Below are 23,597 nucleotides of genomic sequence, written 5' to 3' on the forward strand. Positions count from 1 at the left end.
AAAATTGAAGTTTCAAAATTACATTTGCATGTCTGTTGGCATGAAATTTTCACTGAATCTTTTCATCACTTTAAAGACTTTTCAGCAGTGCAATGAAAGATTAAGGAGACCACATTTAGGAGCTTATCCCCCAGTTTGAGGTTTTCCTACCTGTTTAAGGTTCTGAGCACTTGTGAGAGTCGCTTTATTGGTGGGGTAACATAGTAACATAGTAGATGACTGCAGATAAAGACCCAAATGGTCCATCCAGTCTGCCCAACCTGATTCAATTTAAATTTTTTCTTCTTAGCTATTTCTGGGCAAGAATCCAAAGCTCTACCCAGTACTGTGCTTGGGTTCCAACTGCCAAAATCTCTGTCAAAACTCACTCAAGCCCATCTACACCCTCCCAGCCATTGAATCCCTCCCCAGCCCATCCTCAACCAAAAGGCCATATACAGACAAGTCTGCCCAGTACTGGCCTTAGTTCAATATTTACTATTATTTTCTAATTCTAGATCCTCTGTGTTCATCCCACGCTTTTAATTCCGTCACCGTTTTTCTCTCTACCACCTCTCTCAGGAGCGCATTTCAGGCAATCACCACCCTCTCCGTAAAGTAGAATTTCCTAACATTGCTCTTGAATCTACCACCCCTTAACCTCAAATTATGTCCTCTGGTTTTACCATTTTCCTTTCTCTGGAAAAGATTTTGTTCTACGTTAATACCCTTCAAGTATTTGAACGTCTGAATCATATCTCCCCTGTCCCTCCTTTCCTCTAGGGTATACATATTCATGGCTTTCAGGCTCTCCTCATACATCTTCTGGCGCAAGCCTCCTATCATTTTAGTCGCCCTCCTCTGCACTGCTTCAAGTCTTCTTATGTCCTTCACCAAATACGGTCTCCAAAACTGAACACAATACTCCAAGTGGGGCCTCACCAATGACTTGTACAGGGGCATCAACACCTTCTTCCTTCTACTGGCTAGGCCTCTCTTTATATAGCCCATCATCCTTCTTGCAGCAGCCACTGCCTTGTCACACTGTTTTTTTGCCTTTAGATCTTCGGACACTCACTCCAAGGTCCCTCTCCCCATCCATACATATCAGCTTCTCACTTCCCAGCATATACGGTTCCTTCTGATTTTTAATCCCCAAATGCATTACTCTGCATTTCTTTGCATTGAATTTTAGTTGCCAGACATTAGACCATTCCTCTAACTTTTGCAGATCCTTTTTCCACTCCCTCTTCGGTGTCTACTCTGTTACAAATTTTAGTATCATCCACAAAAAGGCAAATTTTTCCTTCTAATTCTTCAGCAATGTCACTCACAAACATATTGAACAGGATTGGCCCCATCACCAAACCCTGAGGGATTGTACTACTCACCTTTCCTTCCTCCGAGTGACTTCCATTAACCACCACCCTCTGGCGTCTGTCCGACAGCCAGTTTCTAACCCAGTTCACCACTTTGGGTCCTAACTTCAGCCCTTCAAATTTATTCAAGAGCCTCCTATGTGGAACCATATCAAAGACTTTGCTGAAATCTAAGTAAATTACATCTAGCATATGTCCTCAATCCAGCTCTCTGGTCACCCAACATATTTGTATTGTCTTTGTCATTTGACAATTCATTATAAGCCCAGGATCTAATCTCACTCCCCAAATTATCATTGACTCCCTCACTTGCAATACCTCATCTAACACCTTTAGTTCTTTTGGCCATCTATCCCGATCAAATTTACCCACCAACATAGCCTCCGTCTTCTCTACGTTCAGTCTCAGACCTTGCTTTTTCATCCACTCGATAATTTCAGTCATACAGTTACTCATCTGTTTTTCTAACTCAGCTCCCCATAAACACATTGCGAAAAAAAAATGATATCATCTGCGTATATTTGATATTCGACCCCTAATGATTGAAATAACTGACCTATTGAAGCCATAAAAATGTTAAATAATAATGCAGAAAGTGCTGAACATTGTGGAACTCCACTTTTCACCGGGAATTTACTTGCGATCTTATTTCTATTCCTTACTTGGAAAACTCTATCTGTTAGGTCCGAAATGAACCATTTAAGAACAGTACCACCCATTCCTAAATCTTTTACCCCCTTTTCTACAAAGCCATGTGGTAACGGCCCAGAAGCCCATAGAAATTTAAAGGGCTTCGGGGCTGTTGCTGTGCGGCTTTGTAGAAGAGGGGGTTAGTCTCAACAGTAATTTCTGAAGATCTACTGAGTCAAAGGCTTATCTGATTGTGAATCCACAAGAAACCAAAATTTTGGTAATGGTAGTTTAGAAGAAACCATATTGTAAATGTATGTGTGTGTGTGCTCTTTCCTGTTTTAAATTTGGGTAAAATTTGTTGACAAGCATATCAGCAAATGGTTTAAAAATTGCCCCAAACCATGAACAGTTTAATTGCAAATATTATTATAACTTTGAAGCATTTTCTCCTTACTTTGCCAAAGTAAACACCAATTACTTCTTTAATTCTGTTTCATCAGGATTCTGTTCGCACATTTGAGCATCCAGGTTTTATTATGAGGCTGATCCTAGACAATGGCTCAGTCACCTTTGAACCTGAAGTTAGTGACTTTGAAATTGTTCTTCTAAACGTTTATGATGTCATGTTGAAAGCTGTCAATCTTATACCACGAGTTGAAACCAAATTATTTACAGAATGGGTAAGGAATTACCACTTTTTACATTGCTTTTGTTATTTTACTATTACCTTATTTGTGATTAATTTTGATTTTTATACTTTTAACATTTTTTTTATTTTGAATGTAGTATGACTTCTCTGAGGACAAGCAGACATAATATTCTCACATGTGAGTGATGTTATCCATGGAACCAGATTTAGATACTTCCAAGCGCACTGTCACTTAAAATCTATAAGCAGTGCCCATACCACGTGCATGCAATTGCATTACTGCCCAACGTTGGTACATGGGACCAACAGTGAGAAGCTGTGCCTTCGGACTCCTCAGTGTAATCACACTTTGAAGTCTTTTTTGCGCCTTTCTGTTACTATCAATAATAATAAAACCCTTAGTAGTGCATGCGTACTACTATAAACTCTGTGCCTGTGTGCCTCCGTGCCACCGCATGCACAGTACATCGCTGAGCAGGGAAGCGTCTCAGCGCAGTGGCAGCTGTCCTGACCTGCCAACCCCCCATTCCTTATCCAAAGCAGCAGTGGCAGCACTGCAAACAGGCTGCTCGCAGCAACCCCTGGCAGGACCTTTCCTCTGCCGCATCACTTTGGATACGGTAGAGGAAAGGCCCTGTCGGGGCTGCCACTGCTGCTTTGGGTAAGGAAAGGGGGGTTGGCATGTCAGGACTGCTGCCACTGCTACTGCTTTGGGGTTGGAGCGAGGGAAGAAGGTTGGCGGATTAGAACCGCTGCTGCTGCTTTGGGGCACAGAGGGAGGGAGGAGGGATTGGTCAGGACCACTGCTGCCGCCTCGGGTAAGTAATGGGGGTCCAGGAGGCCAGACCCAAATGGAGGGAGGGAGAGAAGACCTGTGAGGGCAGTGGACCAGGTGTGTGGAGGGTCCATCAGGGTGAAGGGCTTGGGAGGGGAGATACATGGATGTTAGACCCATAAGTGTAAAGAGGGAGGTTTGAGAATTGGGGGAGATAAAGTGACCTAGACCATAAATGAGGGTGGGAAGGGAGGAACAGATACTGGACCTACAAATGGGGGTGGGGGGTGATAGGGAAAGGAAGAGGAAGAGATTGAGGTGGGAAGGGAGGCAAAACTATTTTTATAGTAACTCTCAAGCAACCAAAAATTACAGTTATCCAGTATCTACCAATCCCCATGGATGCCGGATAACTGAGAGCCTATTGTATTTAGGAATATTAAAGGGCTTTTTTTTTTTTTTTTTTTTTTGCAGCTTTTGGGGCAAGCCACTGTAAGCCTGCCCAAAGATTCAGTGCAGTGGCCAGGGAGGAGGTAGGTGGGAGAGTCAGGAGCTGGAGAGAGTTGTTTGAGGATACCATTGGGAGGTGGGGTTTCAACTGGTGCAGGCTCTGGTGTTGAGGTGCGGTTGGGTGAAGAGTGTTAAAGTGGCAGATGTTGGAATGGGGAGGAGGGACAGTTGCAGTACCGTGGGAAGGAGCAAGGGAGAGACGACAGAGAAATTGGTTCTGGGGTGGGAAACAAGAGAAAGGGTAAAAAAGGAAGAGAAACTGGGTGGGGTGGAATATAGGGACAGGAAGAATGGCCTTGGAGGCAATGGAAGGAAGGATAGGAATGGAGCTGGGATTGATAGGGTGATAAATGCAGTGGAGGATCGATGAGGGCCAAAAGGGTACAGAGGACTAAGGAAATGGTGAAAGGTGAGGTTGTGGGACTAGGATCAGTGGGAGGCAGGGTCCGGGCATGTAAAGGTGGGGCATGGGTGGGGTCGGGGTGTAGCTAGGAATATTCTAGCACCCGTTATTGTAACGGGCTAAAATACTAGTTTTCAAATAATTCTTCATTTCTATTGTTTTTTAGTTCTCTGTTTGAATTTGGCTAATCTCAGTCAATTTTTCAAATTTTGGCCTTTTGGCCACTTTGATGTCCTTTTTTGCTCCAGGGAATGGTTTTCTGGATATTTTTCACGTAAGCTACCTGGGCCATCGAGCCTTTTGACTTCATGTCAGCTTTTTTTCCCTCTATGTCAAAGAGGATGCTAAGTGGCTTCAAATGTACTTGATATAACCAGACCATTTCATGCTCTGATCACCTTATGTGTTCAGTGTCTAGATCCTAAACTTCAGGACATTCGCTGAGAACTCTGCCTGCACAACTCCAGTGTAATAAACATTTTGATTTGGCATTGACATTGAGCATAGCAAGGGATTTGGAGCCCGATGCTCAGTCTGCAGTGTCCCTTGATACATGAGGTATGGATGAAGACGATGTTGAATGTTGTCTCTGCAGAGAGCCTGATGTTTGATGTTCTCTATGTGGCATCAGTGTACACAGTGTTGATACCCATGTCGGTGTTGATGCAGACCATTGGGTTGATAGAGTCCACTGTGGGATCCTAAAGTGAAGATGTGCAAATAGGACCACATGACTTGATAAGGCATAACAGCTGGCATGATCCGATGGTCACAAGCCACGGGATCCTTCTCTGCTCCAATGCAGGTGATCATGGATCTACGGCGCACTCTCCATTGGTGGATGAAGCTACACAAACTTCTCAGCATCAAAAACTTCTGATGGTTCTCTGATGGGCTAGAGTAGGGGTAGGCAATTCTGGTCCTTGAGAGCCGGAGACAGGTCAGGTTTTCAGGATATCCACAATAAATATGCATGAGATAGATTTGAGGCAGTGCATGCAAATCCATCTCATACATATTCATTGTGGATATCCTGAAAACCTGATCTGGCTCCGGCTCTCGAGGACCAGAATTGCCTACCCCTGGGCTAGGGGACTGGATGGTCTACACACTCAGGGCGTGTGGTCTCACCGTAAACAAACCCTACACATAAATCTTCTCGAGTTATGAGTGATATGCAATGCTCTCAAGACATTACAGGGTTGTCTACTTCAACAGGAATTACTTGTCCATTCAGACAACCATGTTCTGTCTAAACAAACAAGGTGGAGGGAGTCACGTGATGTGCTGAGCAAAGCAGGACATGTTTCTGCTGCGTTCTTGGGCCCTAACCTCATCAGACCCCATCTACACATCAAAGCAACAATCCTGTGACAAAAACACCATGGACAACTCTGTCCTGCATTCCCCTTTGGATATAAGCAGAAAATCTGCACGTAAAGAAAAGGAAAAAGACAAGGCCCACAAGCCGGACCCAAAAATACCGTGGATGATCCTGCTTTGCCTCCAAACACATTACTGCAATCACCACTGCTGTGGTACAGGCATTGAACCCCCGTTTGGCCCAACTTTCTGGACAATTATCAAACCTTGAGCAGCTACTGGCTGGAACAATGCAGTGAATGGGTGAACTGGATGCTCGCGTGGCAGTGGATGTAATTTGAGCCTAGGAATGAGTGGGCAGTGAGGAGGGTGGGTGGGCAGGGGCAGACAGTAGTTCACAGGTTGCTGTGAAAACTATCTTTAATGCTGAGCCTTTACAACCTCTCTGTTCGAGCCAGGCTTACTCAGGGTTTAGGCAATAGGCCAGCATTCCTCCCCTCAAGGGTCACCTGTGGAGTCTGATCTCTTAAGAAAGTCCTTGGAGTTCCAGACAGAGATATTCTGGAAGCTGGAAAATCCAATATACAGGTTCCAGAAGCACCAGAAGCACATCGCTCCAACAAGAAGTTGCAATGATGCCAGGCCTCCAGCTGCCCTTCAGAAAATTGGGGGTCATCTCTCGGACTTTCTGGAGGCTTGGGAAACCATAATGACAGATCTTTGGGTCTTGATATTGTCAGAGAAGGTTACAAAATAGAGTTTGCATACCCTCTGTCCGACTGGTTTGTAGATTCCATGGCAGGCTGATTGGATCGTGCAGCCCAGGTTTGAGCAATGTTAAACAGATTGTTGGATATTTAAGCCATGGAGCCAATTCAGAAAAAACATTCGAACTCAGGCAGATACTCGACGGGAGTGTGTGGCACAGTGGTTAGAGCTATAGCTTCAGCACCCTGAGGTTATGGATTAAAATCCCACACTGCTGCTTGTGATCCTGGCAAGTCACTTAATCCCCCATTGCCCCAGGTACATTAGATAAAAGTGTGAACAGCCTGGGACAGATAGGAACAAATGCTTGAATACCTGAATGTGAACTCCTTAGGTTATAAATGTTATATAAATACCGAAATAAATATAATTTGATGTACCCAAGAAAGATTCTGATGACTGCAAGCCCATTCTGGATCTCAAACATGTCAATGCAGCCCTGAGGGTTCCATGTTTCCAGATGGTGATGGTGAGATCTGTCATTACAGCAGTCCACCTGGGAGATTTTTGGGCCGTCTTGGATTTGATGGAGGCTTAACTCCACATTCCAATTTTCCCAGAACACAGAAAGTTCTTGAGATTTTACATGTTGGAAAATCACTATCAATTCTCAGTGCTACCATTTGAACTGGCAACAGCACCCTGAACATTCACTAAGATGATGGTGGTGGTAGCAACTCATCTCTGCAAGGCGGTTCATCCTTATCCAGATGACTGGCTCTCAGAGTACCCTAAGGTTCAGCATACAATTCCTATCTACTGGAAAAGATATTATCAAGGTAAGAACCAAATCTCTCTTTATGCTCTAGTTTTCATCATTAAATATTAGCAGAGGACTCCAATGCAACTCAAAGGCATAGGGGTTATCTGGGTTCATCTATTAGAAGATGAGGGAAGGGTTGGAAGAGGCAGAGGAAAGATCGTGTTATGGAGGCCCTGGATTTTATTTATTGGGATGGTGGGGGGGGGGGGGGGAGGGCAGGATTGAGCCACACAGGCACTTTGATTTTAGCCTCAAAGATGTAATGAAGAGCATTACCTTGCCTCTGTATTAGAAATTAGTAAGCCCAATCTGATGATATATTAACTTTATACCTGGTCTGTGTCAGGTGTTAAATTTGTGGCTTTAGTGGGTATATGGGAAATAATGAATGGAGGAAAGCATTCAATGCTCTTTTCATATGCTCACTAAAATCTTGTAAACATACTAAATGTTTTCATTTAAATACATGTGCAAGCTAATCTTAGTAAATACCTACTGATGTCATCAGAGCCCCTTTTAGCATGTACACTAGGGCCTTAGACCCATGCACTCTATTTTTTGTGCATGGGTGCATGTGTTCAAACATTCACTGCATATGCCCCAAGGTCTCCATCTTTGAGAGGGATTTTGTTGCTATTTGTATGAATCATTTGCTTTGAAAGTATTGAATTTGAGAAATTTGCAGAAATAAAGCACAGGGGTTCCTCTTCTCTGTAATATGAAATATTATAGGAGAAATGTCACAACCCAAAAGAGTTGTCATAGTTTTAGTCTCTAGCATCGGTGAAAGTGTTTTGTCTGTTGACCTAGGTAACATAAGAATATGCGTTGTAATATTATGTAAAGTAACATAAGGTTATGTTATGTTATGTTGTAATATTATGTAAAGTAACATAAGGTTATGCGTTGTAATATAACATAAGGTTATGCTTTGTAATATCATGTAATGTAAGTTATGCAATGTACTGGAATAATAAGGTAAAATAACATAAAATAACTCTACGTAAAGTCTTGTAAAGTTATGTAAGATAAATTATGTAAGATAAATTATGTAAACTTAATGCAAGTTATGCAAGCACGGTAAGGATAATGTAAAGTAACACAAAGTAACTCCACGTAAAGTTATGTAAAGTTATGTACGTAAAGTTATGTAAAGTTATGTACGAAAAGTTAAGTAAAGTTAGGTTTGCAAAGTTTGTAAAGTTATACAAATAATTGTATTGTCATCGCCTGGAAATGTCCAGCCATCTTCTAATGTAATCCGCTTAGAACCGCAAGGCACAAGCGGAATAGAAATCACTAATGTAATGTAATAATGTAATGTAATGAAAGTATTTTATTCCTGACTTGCTGTAAACATCCAGAAAGAACTGGTTTAGTTGAGATTGTGTTATACACTGCTTTCACTGCTGTGCCAAGATAGATGAAAATATGTTTCTAAATAGTGTCCAATAAAGAAGACATTAGCACTTTTTTATTTTTGGGATGTTAGAGTTCTTTAAATGCTTTGTGAATGAAAACTGAAATAAAAATACAATATCCTTACTCTTTTCAAAGCCTGGTAGCAAAGTCAACTTGAAGCCAATAATCCTTGATGAAATTGTGGAAGAGCATAAGAGGAAAGTCAAAGAAGTGGTTGCTAATGATAGTATTCTACCTCAAGAACACCTCAAATTATTTGACAAGTATAGTTTCCTGATCACCAAACAAGCTGATTTAGATGTAGATCAGTTTTTGACAGAAGAGCATACATTTGAGGAAACAATGAAAGAAGTTCTCAGATATCAAAATCTTGCTGAAGAAATACAATACGATTCCAGAAAGGTAAATTTTATAAAGGAAAAAAATGAAAAATATAAGAATGTTGGTTATCAATGAGTTTGAAAATGTTTACTTTTGTATTGTAAACCACTTTTAAACTCTTGAATACAGGGCGGTATATGAGAATTTTGGTCTTTCGTTTTATCAATAAAATCATGAAATTGAAAAAAAAAAAAAAAGTCAGAACAAACAAATGCTGAAACTCAGGCATAGAAGAGGTAAACCCATTCAGTGCAACAAAGACCCAGGATAAAAAAGAAAAGTTACCATAAAATATCAATAAATCCAATATAAAATATAAATAACATTTCCATACATTTGAAGGGTAATTCTAAAACCTAGGTGCCAATATTGACATTTAAGTTATACTTGCAAATATTTAAAATACTAGCACTTATGGGTATATGTGTGAACATACCTAAGTCAGTGCTAGCAGGGTGCCTAAGCACTATCCTGCAAAAGTTTACATAGTGTACATTTGCAAGAGAGCACACCCAAGGGCAAAGCATGGGGCAGAGCTTAGATGAGACTCAACTTATATAGATAACCTAAAAAATACTGTAAGGTATGTGTCCCTGCTACATTTAGGCACCCACAATTGCATAAGTGCCAACATCTAAAAATGATTGAGGGTGCTAATACAAATTATCCCTCCCTGGATACAGTGAAGGAGCCTGCTCAACACCATTGGCACTCACAGAGCTGGTTCCTCTGGGCTGGTGTAACAGCAGACACCTAAATGTTAGGCATGCCGATACTGGGTTATGCTTGTATAACACACTGGAACCTAAGACTGAAGGCTTGCCCCACTCTAATCAGCCCATCAGAACTGAATTGATTTTTCTCTTCCTTCTTGGGCTCTGTGCTTAAACGTAAGTGATCACATGACAAGGATTTGAAAGGCTTATCTATAAGAATGAATGGCTACCCCCACTCTGATCAGCCCATCAGAACTGATTTCCCTCCTCCTCCTTGGGCTCTATGCTTAATCCTAAGTGATCACATGACAAGGTGATTAAAAAGAACATTACTGCCTTAAATCATTCCTTTCTTCTGTCCTGTACTAATATTAACTGCATGTAACCTTAGATTTTTCTGTCTGAAAATGTAATGCATATATTGTAAGCTTAGCTTGTAAAGTGTATTTATTGTCTCTCTAGGATTTGAAAGGCTTGTCTGTCTAAGACTGAAAGGCTTCCCCCACAGTGATCAGACTATCAGAATTGAATTGATTTCCCTCCTCCTTCTTGGGCTTTGCGCTTAAACCTATGTGATCACAAGGTGATTAAAAAGAATATCACTGCCTTAAATCATTCCTTTTCTTCTTCCGGGGGCATGCAGATTTATTTTCACCCATGTCTAAACCCTGCAGCCTTACATGACACTAACTATGCCCACCACATGGTAACCCTTTCTATGTGTCCCCTCGTCCTCATGCTCTGAGATTAACCCATAGGCAGTTTCCTCCCAGAGTTCCTCTCTCCCCTGCCATCATTATGGCTTCTATAGAACTCCTCCTCTTAATGCTAACTTTCCCTAACCTCTCCCTTCACCCCAAACCACTGAATTTCTCAACACCACACCATTCAATTTTTTAATCCATTACCTCATCCTCCCTTTTGTCCACTACCTTTTTCTCAGCCCTAAAGCTTCAACATCCCCTTCCTCTCATTCAGCCATCCCCATGTTCCCTGTGTACACCTCTCCCATGCTCACCTGTATCTTCTTGTTCCTTCTTTTGCTCTCTGCTGGAGATATCAACAAACTAAAATTAAACACAACTAAAACCAAAGTTCTATACTTATACACATCCCAACAAATAAGCATTACTCTTCGATTGGGCAAGACCCTCCCTATAGAAGAATCCTCCAAAATCCTAGGTTGCATCCTGGACTCCACACTTACCATGGAGCCACAAATCTCCCCGAAAGAAATCCCTCTATACCTTGAGACAACTAAGACTAATCAGACCATACTTTCACCAACACCACTTTGCCTTAGTTGTACAGCTGATGATACTTCCACAACTTGACTACTGCAACTCCATCTACATGGGAATCAACACCACTCTGATTCACAAAATGCAACTCATCCAAAACACTGCTGTCAGACTAATCTTCAACCTGAGAAAATACGACTCGATTACAGCCTTCATCAGGCAACTGCACTGGCTACCTATCCCGTCACAAATAACCTTCAAAACTTCATGCATCATTCACCATATACTTTATGGAAACTCCGCAGCTCCTCTCATCCAGCTCTTCTCCAAGGCATGGTCTACTTTCCGCAGACCCTCAACAGAATACTTCTAAATCTCCCTTCCACAAAAAATCTGCAATACAAGCATGTTTTCCACTCCATGCTCATCTTTCTAGGCATAAAAACTTGGAATGACCTTACTGAAATGACCAGGATGGAACCTAACCACATCAAATTCCGGAAGAAACTGAAAACTCATCTATTTGATATCTAATCACATGTATCCGCTTCTCCTCCTGTATCTTCCTGCCCTCCATTGTCCTCCCTACCCTCTTATAACCCCTTCCTCTTTAATGTCACCAAGAGCTTGTATAGGTATGTGCGACGCACAAATGGAAGAAATAAAAATATCAACCCCAATCCTGGTACTCCCAATGAACTCCCATCCTATTCATGTAGGTCACATTTCATTGTCACTAATCTTATTTCTTTTCCTCTCCTCCTTCCCTCTTATGTGCTTTGTGAAATTCCTGCTCTGTATCCAACAAGCTTGCTTACAATCACAACCTGTTCATCTCTCAATTTCTCCATCTGCTCACACTGAGACCTGAATCTTCCCTGATGAGTCTACTTCATGCTGCCGCTGTCCTGTGTTATAGAGGCTACTTGTTCTCCCATAATCCTTGCCTTGTTGAACATGGGAGGTAGTGTTGGGCTGCTACTCTTACCCTCTTGTAGAGTTCAACCCCCCTCTTCCACCTCAGTTTCACTTTTTCTCTTAATTTGAAGTTCTTTCCATCCATCTATTTGCTCCTCTGCTCCTTTGTGTAGCTGTCATTTACTGACCCACTGATGTCCCTCTCTTCCTTTCTAACTGACTGACTCCTGGCTTTCCTTCTTTCTTGAACATTCATCTCCCTCCCTCATTCTTGTCGATTTCAACATTCAAGCTAACAACCCCTCCAACTCTTACACTTCTAGCCCTAACCATCCTCATTTTATCTTTAGCTGTGCATCACCACTGCTACCTACCAGAATGACCACTGCCTTGATTTTGTCTTCTTCTCCAACTGTTCTATCACAAATTTCTCCTCTGCAGTCCTTTTCCTCTCTGAACATCATCTAATAACTTTCATAACCCATCACCCTCCCCCCCCCAGTCCAGGTCGATCTCCACCTTTACATTTAGAAATCTTCAGGCCATCAACTCCTGCACTCTTATGCCACTCCTCTCCACCACTCTGCTACACAAGTATGTAAACAAGGCTGTCTCCTCCTAAACACCAACCTCTCCTCTGTTCTAAATACTCTAGCTCCCCCTCCCCACCCCACGCTCTGCCAGACCCCCGCCCTGGTTAAACTTTAAAATCTGCTACTTGCATTCCTGTGCTCAAATTCTGCGCTCATGCTGGCTTCATTCACTTCAAATTCCTCTTGACCTCCTTCCATTCTGCTCTCTTACTTGCCAAATAAGACTGACTGACTCACTTGATTCCAACCCTCATCACCTCTTTGCCACACTGAACTCCTTACTCAAGGTTCCCCCACCTCCAAACCCCCCAAACTATGGCTGAATACTTCTATGATAAGTTTCACAAAATTAACATTGAGTTCTCAACCAAGCCACCTCCCCTAGCCCACTCTATCAACCCCTCCTCAGCCCTCACCATCTTCTCTTTTCCTTTCCTCCTCCAAACTCCTCACCTGCTCCTCTGATCCCATCCCCACTCATCTACTTACCATATCTCTTCTACCATCATCCTCTCTATCTGCCATATTTTCAACCTGTCAATCACCACCACAACTGTGCCCGACACCTTCAAACATTATTCTTCTCCTCAAAAAACCCCTCGTTGGACCCTACCTGCCCTTCCAACTATTTCCCCATCTCCCTCCTTCCCTTCTTCTTATCCAAGCTATTTGAATGTGCTGTTCAACACATTGTTTTGACTTTCTATCATCTCAAACTATCCTTGACCCACTTCAATCGGACTTTCACGCTCTTCATTCTACAAAAACTGCCCTTACTAAAGTTTCCAATGACCTGCTCCTATCCAATAACATACTCCTATCCTCATTGATCTATTTGCAGCTTTTGACACAGTAAATCACAACCTTGCTTGGGTTTCAGGGCTCTGTTATCTCATGGTTTTCTTTCTATCTCTACCATTGCACCTTTAGCATATGCTGTGGTGGATCCTCCTCCACCTCTATCCCGCTATCAGTTGGTGTACCTCAAGGCTTTGTTCTGGAACCATTTATTTGTTCCAACTATACATATTCCCTTCGTGCTCTAATGTCTTCACATAGCTTCTAGTATCACCTCTATGCCAATGACTCACTCTCTACATCTGAAATCTCAACAGACATTCAGGCCCGGGTGTCAGCTTGTCTGTCTGACATCACTACCTAGATATCTCACCATCTCTAAAATTAAACATAACCAAGACTGAGCTCCTTATCTTTCCTCCTAAACTCACCTCTCCTCTTCCCCCATTCTCTATTTCTGTGGACAAGGCTCTCATCAGCTCAGACTCATCAGCTCATAACTGTGGGGTAATCTTTGACTCATCTTTCTCCTTCTATTCACAAATCCAACAGACCATCAAAACCTGTCATTTTTTTCTCTACAACATTGCAAAATCCAACCCTTCTTCTCTGAGTGCACTGCTAAGACCTTCATCACTTATTGCCTAGACTACTGCAACCTACTTGCCACTGGCCTTCTGCTAAACCATTTCTTTCTCCTTCAGAACTCTGCTGGACACCTCATATTCCGCCAATGTTGCTATGCCCACACTCTCCCTCTCCTCAAGTCACTTCATTGACTCCTTAACCATTTCCATATACAGTTCAAACTCTTCTTACTGACCTAAAGTACACGTGAATTTACTCTGCAGCCCCTAAGTATCTCTTTTCTCTCATCTCTCCCTGTACTCTGCCCAGGGAATGCCACTCATTGGGTAAGTCTCTTATCTGTACCCTTTTCCTCCATGACAAACTCCAGACTCCGTACCTTCTACTTTGTGGCACCATATGCCTGGAACAAACTGCCTGACTTGGTACAACAAGCTCCGGTTCTGGCAGTATTCAAATCTAGACTCAAAGACCACTTCTTTGAAGCTGCTTTCAATTCCAAATTTCAACCCACCTGCTAAGCATCCATACCTGCTTTATAATTTCCTCTGAAATTCCCCCTGTGTATAGATGCACCTTTTTGTCCAGCTTGTCTGTCTCAACTAGATTGTAAGCTCATTTGAGTGGGGACTGTCTCTTCCATATTTTGGTCTACATCACTGCATAAGCCTGGTAGTGCTATAGGAATAATTAGTAGTAATAATAACCTGGGTGACTAGGTTCCATTATAGAATAGATGCCTACCATTTGGCCTTGAAGTGTGTAAATACAGGTGCCCAATAATAGACTTGCCCTCCAAGAGTATAATACTCTCTTCTATGTCCTGAGCTGCTTTTTTATCTAAATACCCATGTAGCTACACTGCTCTAAGTTAAGAATTAGAAAGTAAAGTCAAAAATAACAAAAAACAAAAAAAAAGTAAAAAGAAAACTTGTGGAAATTTTACTAGCAATAATATAGTATTTTCAATAAATATATGCTAATAAAGAGACATTTTAATAAAAACTCTTGAGCCAGTAAACAAACATTTCATAAAAAATAAGAATTGGATCTTTCAATACAGCAGGAACACTTTACAGTCATAAAAACAAGAAAAAAAATACACTGTCAACAGCACCATATAACTTTGTTTCTAGGTATTCCAGTTTTAACTTTTGATTTAATTTTTAATTTTGCCATTCTTCTTCCTTTCCACTAGGGGCTCCTTTTACTAAGGTGCCCTAGGGCTTTAACGTGCGGAATAGCGTACGCTACACCTTAATGCCAGCATTGAGCTGGCGTTAGTTCTAGAAGCATAGCGCGTGGTAATTCCCTGCGTGTGCTAAAAACGCTAGCACACATTAGTAAAACAAGCCCTAGGTTTCATATCTATCTATTATTTTCTGCCATTAATTTTTCACTAGGCTCTGGATTATATCAAGATTCTGAACATTTGTGCCCTGATGTAGGCAGTCGTGAAAACATGTTAGGCTATTTATGATCAATGTTCAATTTAATATCAATTTGTTTCAGGATGTTGATGGTTTTAGTATAATAAAAATATTATACTGTCTTAACATATTTTGGGTGCTGGTTGTTACCTGGTGCTGTTTTATTTATTAATTTCCTAATGAATCATTCAGTAGTGAGTGCTGACTGCATAAATACTTTTCCAAATACAGTATTAGGTCTGTGAAAAGAACAGACAGCTCATGTATCAATATTTAAGGAAAATTTCTGGATAACTGTAGCTTTTATTCAGATACATACAAACAGAGAAAAATGATGGCATATAAAGAACATACGAGGTCTGTTCAAAAAGTTCCAGGACTAATTTTATAAAAATTTAATAAATAATCTCACAATTTATTCCATTGGGTTCCCTAGAAAAGGCTGCAAATTCCAATAGTCTCTGGGAAGTACTTTTACCTTTTGTTTTTTTTTATCCTTTGTTTTTTATTTCCCTCTTCCCCGCAAATATTGTAATCTACTCCTTCCCTGTAAATCAGGGGTGTCCAACCTGCGGCCCCTTGAAGTATTTTGTGCGGCCCCGGCCGAGGGCGATGCAGTGTTTTCCTCTGCTGCCCCTGGGTGTTTACCGTCTTACCGGCTCCCTCCTCTGTCTTGCTGCAGCGTTTGCGTGTTTGTGCGGCCCCAGAAACATTTTTTTCGTCCAATGCGGCCCAGGGAAGCCAAAAGGTTGGACACCCTTGCTGTAAATCCTCTTATCTTAGTTTGTCTACTATATTTGTCTTTTCCCATGTCCGTTTTTTTAACCCACTGTTTTTAATTTTGTTAACCGCTTTGATTACATTTGTTAAAAAATGTGGTATATCAAATAAAACTGTGACTGTTCATTTATACCATGAAGGTATTTGAACATCTCTGTTGTATCTCCCCTCTCCCGCCTTTCTTCCAAAATATACATATTAAGATCTTTAAGTCTGTCCCCACAAGCTTCATGATGAAGACCACTGACCATTTTAGTTGCCGCCTTCTAGATGGATTCTACCCTATTTATATCTTTTTGAATGTGCAGTCTCCAGAATTGTACACAGTATTCTAAATGAGATCTCAACATAGACTTACAGAGGCATTATCACCTCTTCTTTCCTGCTGGCCATTCCTCTTCCTTATGCAAGCATGCATATTTTAGAATTTTACCATTGACTTTTAATAGGATTACTAGATTTTGTCTGTAAAAAAAGACATGTGGCCCTGCCCTGTTCCACCCGCCCTATTCTGCCTCAGCCCCGCCCAGTTATGCCCCATCCCATTCCACCCCCACACAAATTTTGTCTCTTCTTTCCCAAGCTTGGGGATTGTGTCTTTCAGGGCCTCCAAGCATGCGCAGATGTGATGTGATGATGTCACATCACATCTGTGCATGTGTGGAGGCTCTCCAGATGTGACTCTGAGCTCAGGGACTTCTAAAACCCTTAGAAACTGCTGGGTTTTGGAAATTCCCCCAGGCTTCTGGACAGTCCTCTATAAAGAGGATATGTTTGGGTTTCCCAGTTATCTGGTAACCTTAACTTTTCTGTTTGGCTACCTTAAGATCATAACATAAGTTCATACCCAAGTTTTGCTCTTTTGTGCACAAAAGTACTTCATCTCCTAAACTGTATCACTCCCTAGGGTTTCTGTAGCCTGCATGACCCTGCATTTTTTAGCATTAAATCCTAGCTGACAAATTTCAGACCATTCTTCAAGCTTTGCTGGGCTCCCTTTATATTATCCACACCATCAGGGGTGTCTACCCATTGGAGATTTTGCTGTCTTCAGCAAAGAGGCAGACCTTATGAGAGAGCCCTCTCACAATATTGCTTACAAGAATGTTAAAAAGAACTGAACTTGATAGAATGCTCAAAATTATTTCTAAGTGTTGAGAATGGTGCTCACCCGCTATCAGGACTCTTGAGAATTATATTTGCAAAACAGGACTATGTTGAGGAAATCAAGATGCAGGACTAATTAAAATAATGATTTTTTAATGAAGACAGAGAGATTTTTTTCACAAGTTTATTAATAATAATAATAATAATAATAACTTTATTCTTCTATACCGCCATAATCTTGCGACTTCTAGGCGCTTGGGAAGTGTTGAAAATCTCTCAGCCCAACCAAGAAGAGAATGGATATGGTTCAATCAATGGTCTGAAACAATGTCAAAACAGTTTTAAGATTATGAACAACTTTATACACTTTATAGAGAAGTGATATAAATTAATAACCCCATATTAATTTTTTAAAATAAAATCTAGATACACATGTATCATATCTAGTGCTCAAACTATAAGAAATAAAATATATAATATAAAACATAAGTTTACTGGTCAATATTTATCTAAAAGTGGTCAGTAGTTTTTTAAGTGCTGACTATGGCTGGCTAAATTAGACCTGGATATTTAGGGCCCTTTTTACAAAGCCATGGTAATGATTCTTCTGTGGCAAATGCACCAAAGAGGGCTTTGGTTCATTTGCTGCAGGGAAATTGCTACTGTGGCATTGTAAAAGGGACCCTTAATGCTAGGACATGTCTGGGGAGCTTTCAGGGTATGGGGAAAGTTCTTCGGGAGTGTGAAATGCTCATGGGAAGAGAGAAGCTTTTGTGGGGAGGGAGTTTCAGGAAAGAAGTACTTTTGTGTAGTGGAGGGAGGAGAGAACATTTATTTATTTAAAACATTTATATCCCACATATCCAGAAATCCATGTAGGTTACAAAATTGACATTCATACAATAAATATACAAACATTTATATACATTGTTTCTACAACCTTTGATACATTTAAAACAAACAGCAAAACCGCCTATCATATAGCATAAAAACCGGGAGCAGCATCCTCCTACCAGAATTGCCCCACTTCTGAAGTATATCCCTCACCCCTATAAATCTTGGCCTACTGTAAGAGTCTCTGGTGGTCCCCACTCACTCCTACCCTTAGCATCTAGAGTTGTGGCAGCTATTTAAAACCCACAGCCCCATGGGCAAGAGCGAGAGGGAATCGCTCCTGCCCTTTCTATACTAGACATCAGACCTTTGGAAATGGGGCAATGCTTTTGACAAGGGAAAAAGCTCTTGTTATAAGGGGATTTGGGAGGAGGGCAGTACTAATGGGTGGAAGTCAGAAAGAATATATATTCTTGTCTGGGGGAGGGGAGAAAAGAAGAATATACAGGCCTCTACTTGAAAGTTATGTCATTATTGGCTGATAATCCATGCCAGCATCCGAATAGCTAAATGAAGTTAGGACACCTTTTGGTACAGTTCTATCTGGTCTCTTAGCTATGGAGGCACTGACACTGAGTATTGCTGGTCCTGCATAACTCCCAACTCTTCCCCAACTGGATAGCCCTTCCACTGCCTGGCTTTCATTTGGGCTGTCACAGGCAATATTCAGATGCACTGTCCAGTTAAGTGTCACTGAATCAGATAGCCAGCTCAGCAAGGTTCAAATGGGCAGGGTTCAAATTACCAAGATCTTCTTCTTGTCCTCTCCAACCAAGAAATCTTCTATGACACCACAAGAAATTCTATCTTCTTAGTCGTGGCGCCCTCACTTTGGAACACTCTTCCCCTACATATAAAGTAAGAGTCCTCTCTCCCACTATTCAAGACAAAACTCAAAACTTTCTTATTCATGGATGCCTATGATACCTAATCCAGGATCCCATCTGCTTTCCCTGAAATATTCACTTCAGGTTCTTAATTAAAAACGCCTCTGAACTAGCTCCTAAAGTCCTATACACCCCTCTCCTTCATTTATAGATTTTTTTGTCTCTATCTATTTTATACCACCTCTTGTACCTTCCTTCCCTGTGATGTCAGTCTTAAGTCATGAAACTTCTCCCCCCACTAAATTTTGTGATTTTTTTTTTTTCCCCCTTTTTAACATTTGCTTTTAAATTTATTTTATTGACTTTAAACCATCTAGATATATCTTGATGGATGGTATATCAAGAAAATAATAAACTTGGAATATTGGGCCCTTAATGACTTGAATTGGAAATCGCACACTGCTGAACCAGTTACAGATGTACTGCAGCTAAGTTTCTGTTATTTCAGTTTGCATGTCTTTGCTGCTGCATCATAAGCATAATCTGGTGTCATCCATCTTGATTTTTACCAAACCTGACAGAATTCATAAGTAAACAAGAAAATCCATGCTGAATCGGACCAAAGCCATTCTAGTTCAATATGTATACTTTGGAAAAAAGGCAGGAGAGAGGAGATATGATAGGGATGTTTAAATACTTCCATGGCATTAATGCACAGGAGGCGAGTTTTCACTTCAGGACCCAACAGGGAACTTCCTTGTTTCACTGAGGCTGCTTCAGGAGTCTTGCAAAAGCTACATTCAAAGATATCACTGCTAGTGCAATCACTGCACAATGTTTATAGAGTATGAGTTTTGTTAGTTGGTGATTTCAATTACCCCAACATTGACTGGTAAAACATTACATCTGGGAGTGCTAGGGAGGTAAAATTTCTAGATGTCATAAATGACTGCTTCTTGGAGGAACTGGTCTGGGAACCGACAAAAGGGGGTGCTATATAGATTTGATCCTTAATAGAATGCAAGACATAGTACAGGAGTTAGGCCCGCTGGGAAACAGTGATAATAATGTGATCAAATTTGAGTGACTATGATAAATGAGGAAAATGGTTTAAAAGAAGCTAAAAGGATCAGTTGCAAAGGTTAGAACTGTAAACCAGGCATGGATGTTATTTAAAAGTACCATAGTGGAAGCCCAGACTAGATGTATTCCACGTATCAGCAAAGGTGGAAATAAGAGGAAACGAGAGCCGGTGTGGTTAAAAGGTGAAGTGAAAGAGGCTATTAGAGCCAAAAAAAACATCATTTAAAGAATGGAAAAAGGATCCGAATGAAAAAATAAGAAGAAACAAAAGCACTGGCAAGTTAGATGCAAAGCATTGATAAAGACAGCTAAGAAAGAATACGAAGAGAAACGCAAAAGAGGCAAAAACTCATATCAAATTTTTTAGATACATCAGAAGCAAAAAAAGTGTGAGGGAATCTGTGAGACTGTTGGATGATCAAGGAGCAAAAGGGGTGCTCAGGGAGGATAAGGCCATAGCGGAAAGACTGAATGAATTCTTTATTTCGGGAAACCTTGCTTGTTTAAAAGTTCCCATTTCATTTGGCTCTGCCATTTTGTTCTTCCCAGAGCAACTGAGGATCCCCTTGGTCGTGGTAGAGCACTTTGCCCCTCACCAACGCTCTAGCCACTGAGCTAACGGCACGCAGCCATTCGGCGCACCGTCTAAAGCGCACGTCTCAATCACCATCTAAGGCGCAAGTCCCAATCACTTGCCTTCAACAAACACCTAGAGAAAGATCAACTATCTAACCTCCAGGAAATCACCCAAAACCTCACTCTCACCAACCCCATACCTCCTATCTTTCACAATGAAAGGTATACCACAAACACAAACTATCATACTCATCATCTTGCTCCTAACCAACTGGAAGGCTGCAGCAAAAAACATCTCCCCAATACCAATTATTTCAACTACAAATAGAATTCACCACCCAGCTAGGAGAACCATTATAGACAGAAATATAAACTCCCATACCTGCATACACCAGATCATCACACCAACATGGAAGAGAAGACCAACAAACCCTTCCAGGACTAAACCACACCCCCAACCAAGAGCACTTGTCTACCCAAAAGCAACAAATAGTGCGCAAACAGAATACACCACACTAACAAGTGCCTACTTAAACATCAGAGCTCTAGGCACAAAGACAGAACACATAAACGACTAGATAAAAATGGAAAATCTAGACTGCCTCTTCTTCACTGAAACTTGGCTAACCTCAGGCTCGGACACCAGGATAACGGAAGTTTGCCCGAAGGGATACAAGATAACAGTGGTCTGCAGGGAAAAAAAAAGAGGAGGAGGTCTAGCCATCTTAGTCAGAAACTTCCTAAACTTAAACATACTAGACTAAACGTCCACCCCATACAAGGATCTACTAGCCTGCCAACTTTCATGCACCACACTAAAAAGATTCATAACCTGCATGCTCTGCTATATAACACCAGGGAATTGGAACACAGCAAGACCAGAATTCGAAGATTTTATATACCGAAACTCACTAACGGCAACTTACAACCTAATCCTAGGAGATCTAAACCTCCATCTAGAAGACCATACCTCTAAGCAAGTAGAAAACCTACTATCTTACCTCGAAGCCTTAACCTACAAGATCTTTGACCCACAAACCACACACGAGAATGGTCACCAACTAGACATTGCAGCCTTCATGACCCAACAGCCCAATCTACCAGAGATTCAAACCTCAAATGAAAAATGGTCTAGATCCATCTGTTCAAACCATTACAAATACACCTTCAATATCAACTGGGCCAAAAGCAAAACCAAACCAAAATCCCAAAGCTTAACCTACAAATCACATACATATAACAACCCCTCCAAATTCTGGAATAAAACAGATGCTACAATCCAAGAATGTGACCCCAAAGACTTCATCTCACAATGGTGCAATATAAGTACAACTACCCTAGACGAGCTAGCCCCAATACAAACAAAAACCAGAATCAGCGGACGATCAGACAAATGGTTCGACAACAAACTACTCCTACTCAAAAGACAATGCAGACGACTAGAAAGAAAATGGAGAAAAAGTAACCAAGAACTCACAAGAGCAGCATGGAAAAAACAAAACCAACAATACAAACTAAAACTATAAGAAATACATACTACACAACCAAATAGGCATAGAAGCCCAAGACACAAAAAAACTATTCCAATTACTAAAAGAACTCAGACACCAAACTCTACCTAGCCACAAACAACAACCCTCCCTCTTCATTCACCCTTTTAGCTGAATACTTTAAAAACAAAATTACAACAGCCAGGACAAACTTCGCAGGAACCCTAACCCACCTAGAAGAGATCACAATGCCCCCCACAGAAAAAGAATCAGCTTCAGCAGATAGAACCTGGTCCCACTTCTCCACAATACAATGGTCCGACCTTAACAAACTCTATAAAAAATACGGCCACGCAGCTTGTGACCTCAACCAATCCCCTCCATACCTATTAAAAACCTCCAGCATAAAATTCCACACTCTCCTCATGCAATGGATACAAACCATGCTCACAGATGGCCTTTTCCCACAAGACCTCTCCGAAATCATTGTGACCCCGATCTTAAAAGATCCAAAAGGAGCAACAGATCAACCATCCAACTACAGACCCATAGCCTCAATTTCACTATATGTCAACCTAATGGAAGGCCTCGTAGCTAAACTCCTCACCAACTACCTAGAAAACCACAATTTGCTCCACCCTACACAGTCTGGATTCAGAACCAACTTCAGCACTGAGGCACTACGAGGCTCCCTTCTGGATACTGCTAGACAACACCTCAGCACAGAAAAAAAAATGCTGATTATTCAACTAGGTCTCACTGCAGCATTTGACCTAGTAGACCACGACATCCTGCTACAAATACTAGACACAATAGGAATTACAGGCAAAGTTTAAAAATTCTTCAACAGAAAATAGTTCCAGCTCATGGTCCAGTCCCTCGTCCTAGGTCTCCTTGATTACTGCAACATCCTATATCTCCCCTGTCCCGCAACAATGATAAAACAACTACAAAAAGTACAAACACAGCCCTGAGACTAATCTATTCACTAATAAAACACGACCACATCACCGAGGCATACCTCGACTCACACTGGCTTCCAATTCAAGCAGGAATACTATTTAAATTCTAGTGTCTATTATTTAAATCTATAAATGGTGACAGCCCAGCCTACTTGAACAACTGTCTAATCCAAACTACCACAACCAGACACAGGAGAACCCAGACACCATTCACATATCCTCCAATCAGAGACATCAAACGGAGAAACTGTACGATGGCCTTCTAGCCACACAGGCAGCAAAACTAGACCACCAACTCTCCAATGTACTAATCGCGAACCCAGACTACAAAACTTTCAGAAAAGAAATAAAACCCTGCTATTCAAGAAATCCATGAAGACTAACTAACACCATATGAAACATTTTAATCCTCTGAAGCAATCCGCTCTACTCTGTAACACCTCTGGACATGTCCAGAAATCCTCTTCTGTAATCCGCCTTGAATCACAAGGTAATGGCAGAATTAAAAAATCACTAATGTAATGTAAGAGATCTATCTGAATCAGAAATGGTTTTCAAGGGTGATGATGCGGAGGAACTGAAAGAAATCTCAGTGAATCTGGAAGATGT

At 41.2% G+C, this 23,597-nt stretch overlaps 1 protein-coding gene across 1 annotated transcript in view; it reads left to right on the top strand.

Annotated features, from left to right (window-relative positions):
• DNAH7 (dynein axonemal heavy chain 7) overlaps positions 1 to 23,597 on the top strand; it is a 707,015-nt gene that overhangs the window by 57,880 nt on the left and 625,538 nt on the right. The window contains exons 8-9 of the mRNA XM_033944671.1: positions 2,492 to 2,671; positions 8,740 to 9,006. Of these exons, the coding sequence (XP_033800562.1) occupies positions 2,492 to 2,671; positions 8,740 to 9,006 (447 nt within the window). The remainder of the gene's footprint in view (positions 1 to 2,491; positions 2,672 to 8,739; positions 9,007 to 23,597) is intronic.

The sequence above is a fragment of the Geotrypetes seraphini genome, chromosome 5 (assembly GCF_902459505.1).
Source record: "Geotrypetes seraphini chromosome 5, aGeoSer1.1, whole genome shotgun sequence".
NCBI lineage: Eukaryota > Metazoa > Chordata > Amphibia > Gymnophiona > Dermophiidae > Geotrypetes > Geotrypetes seraphini.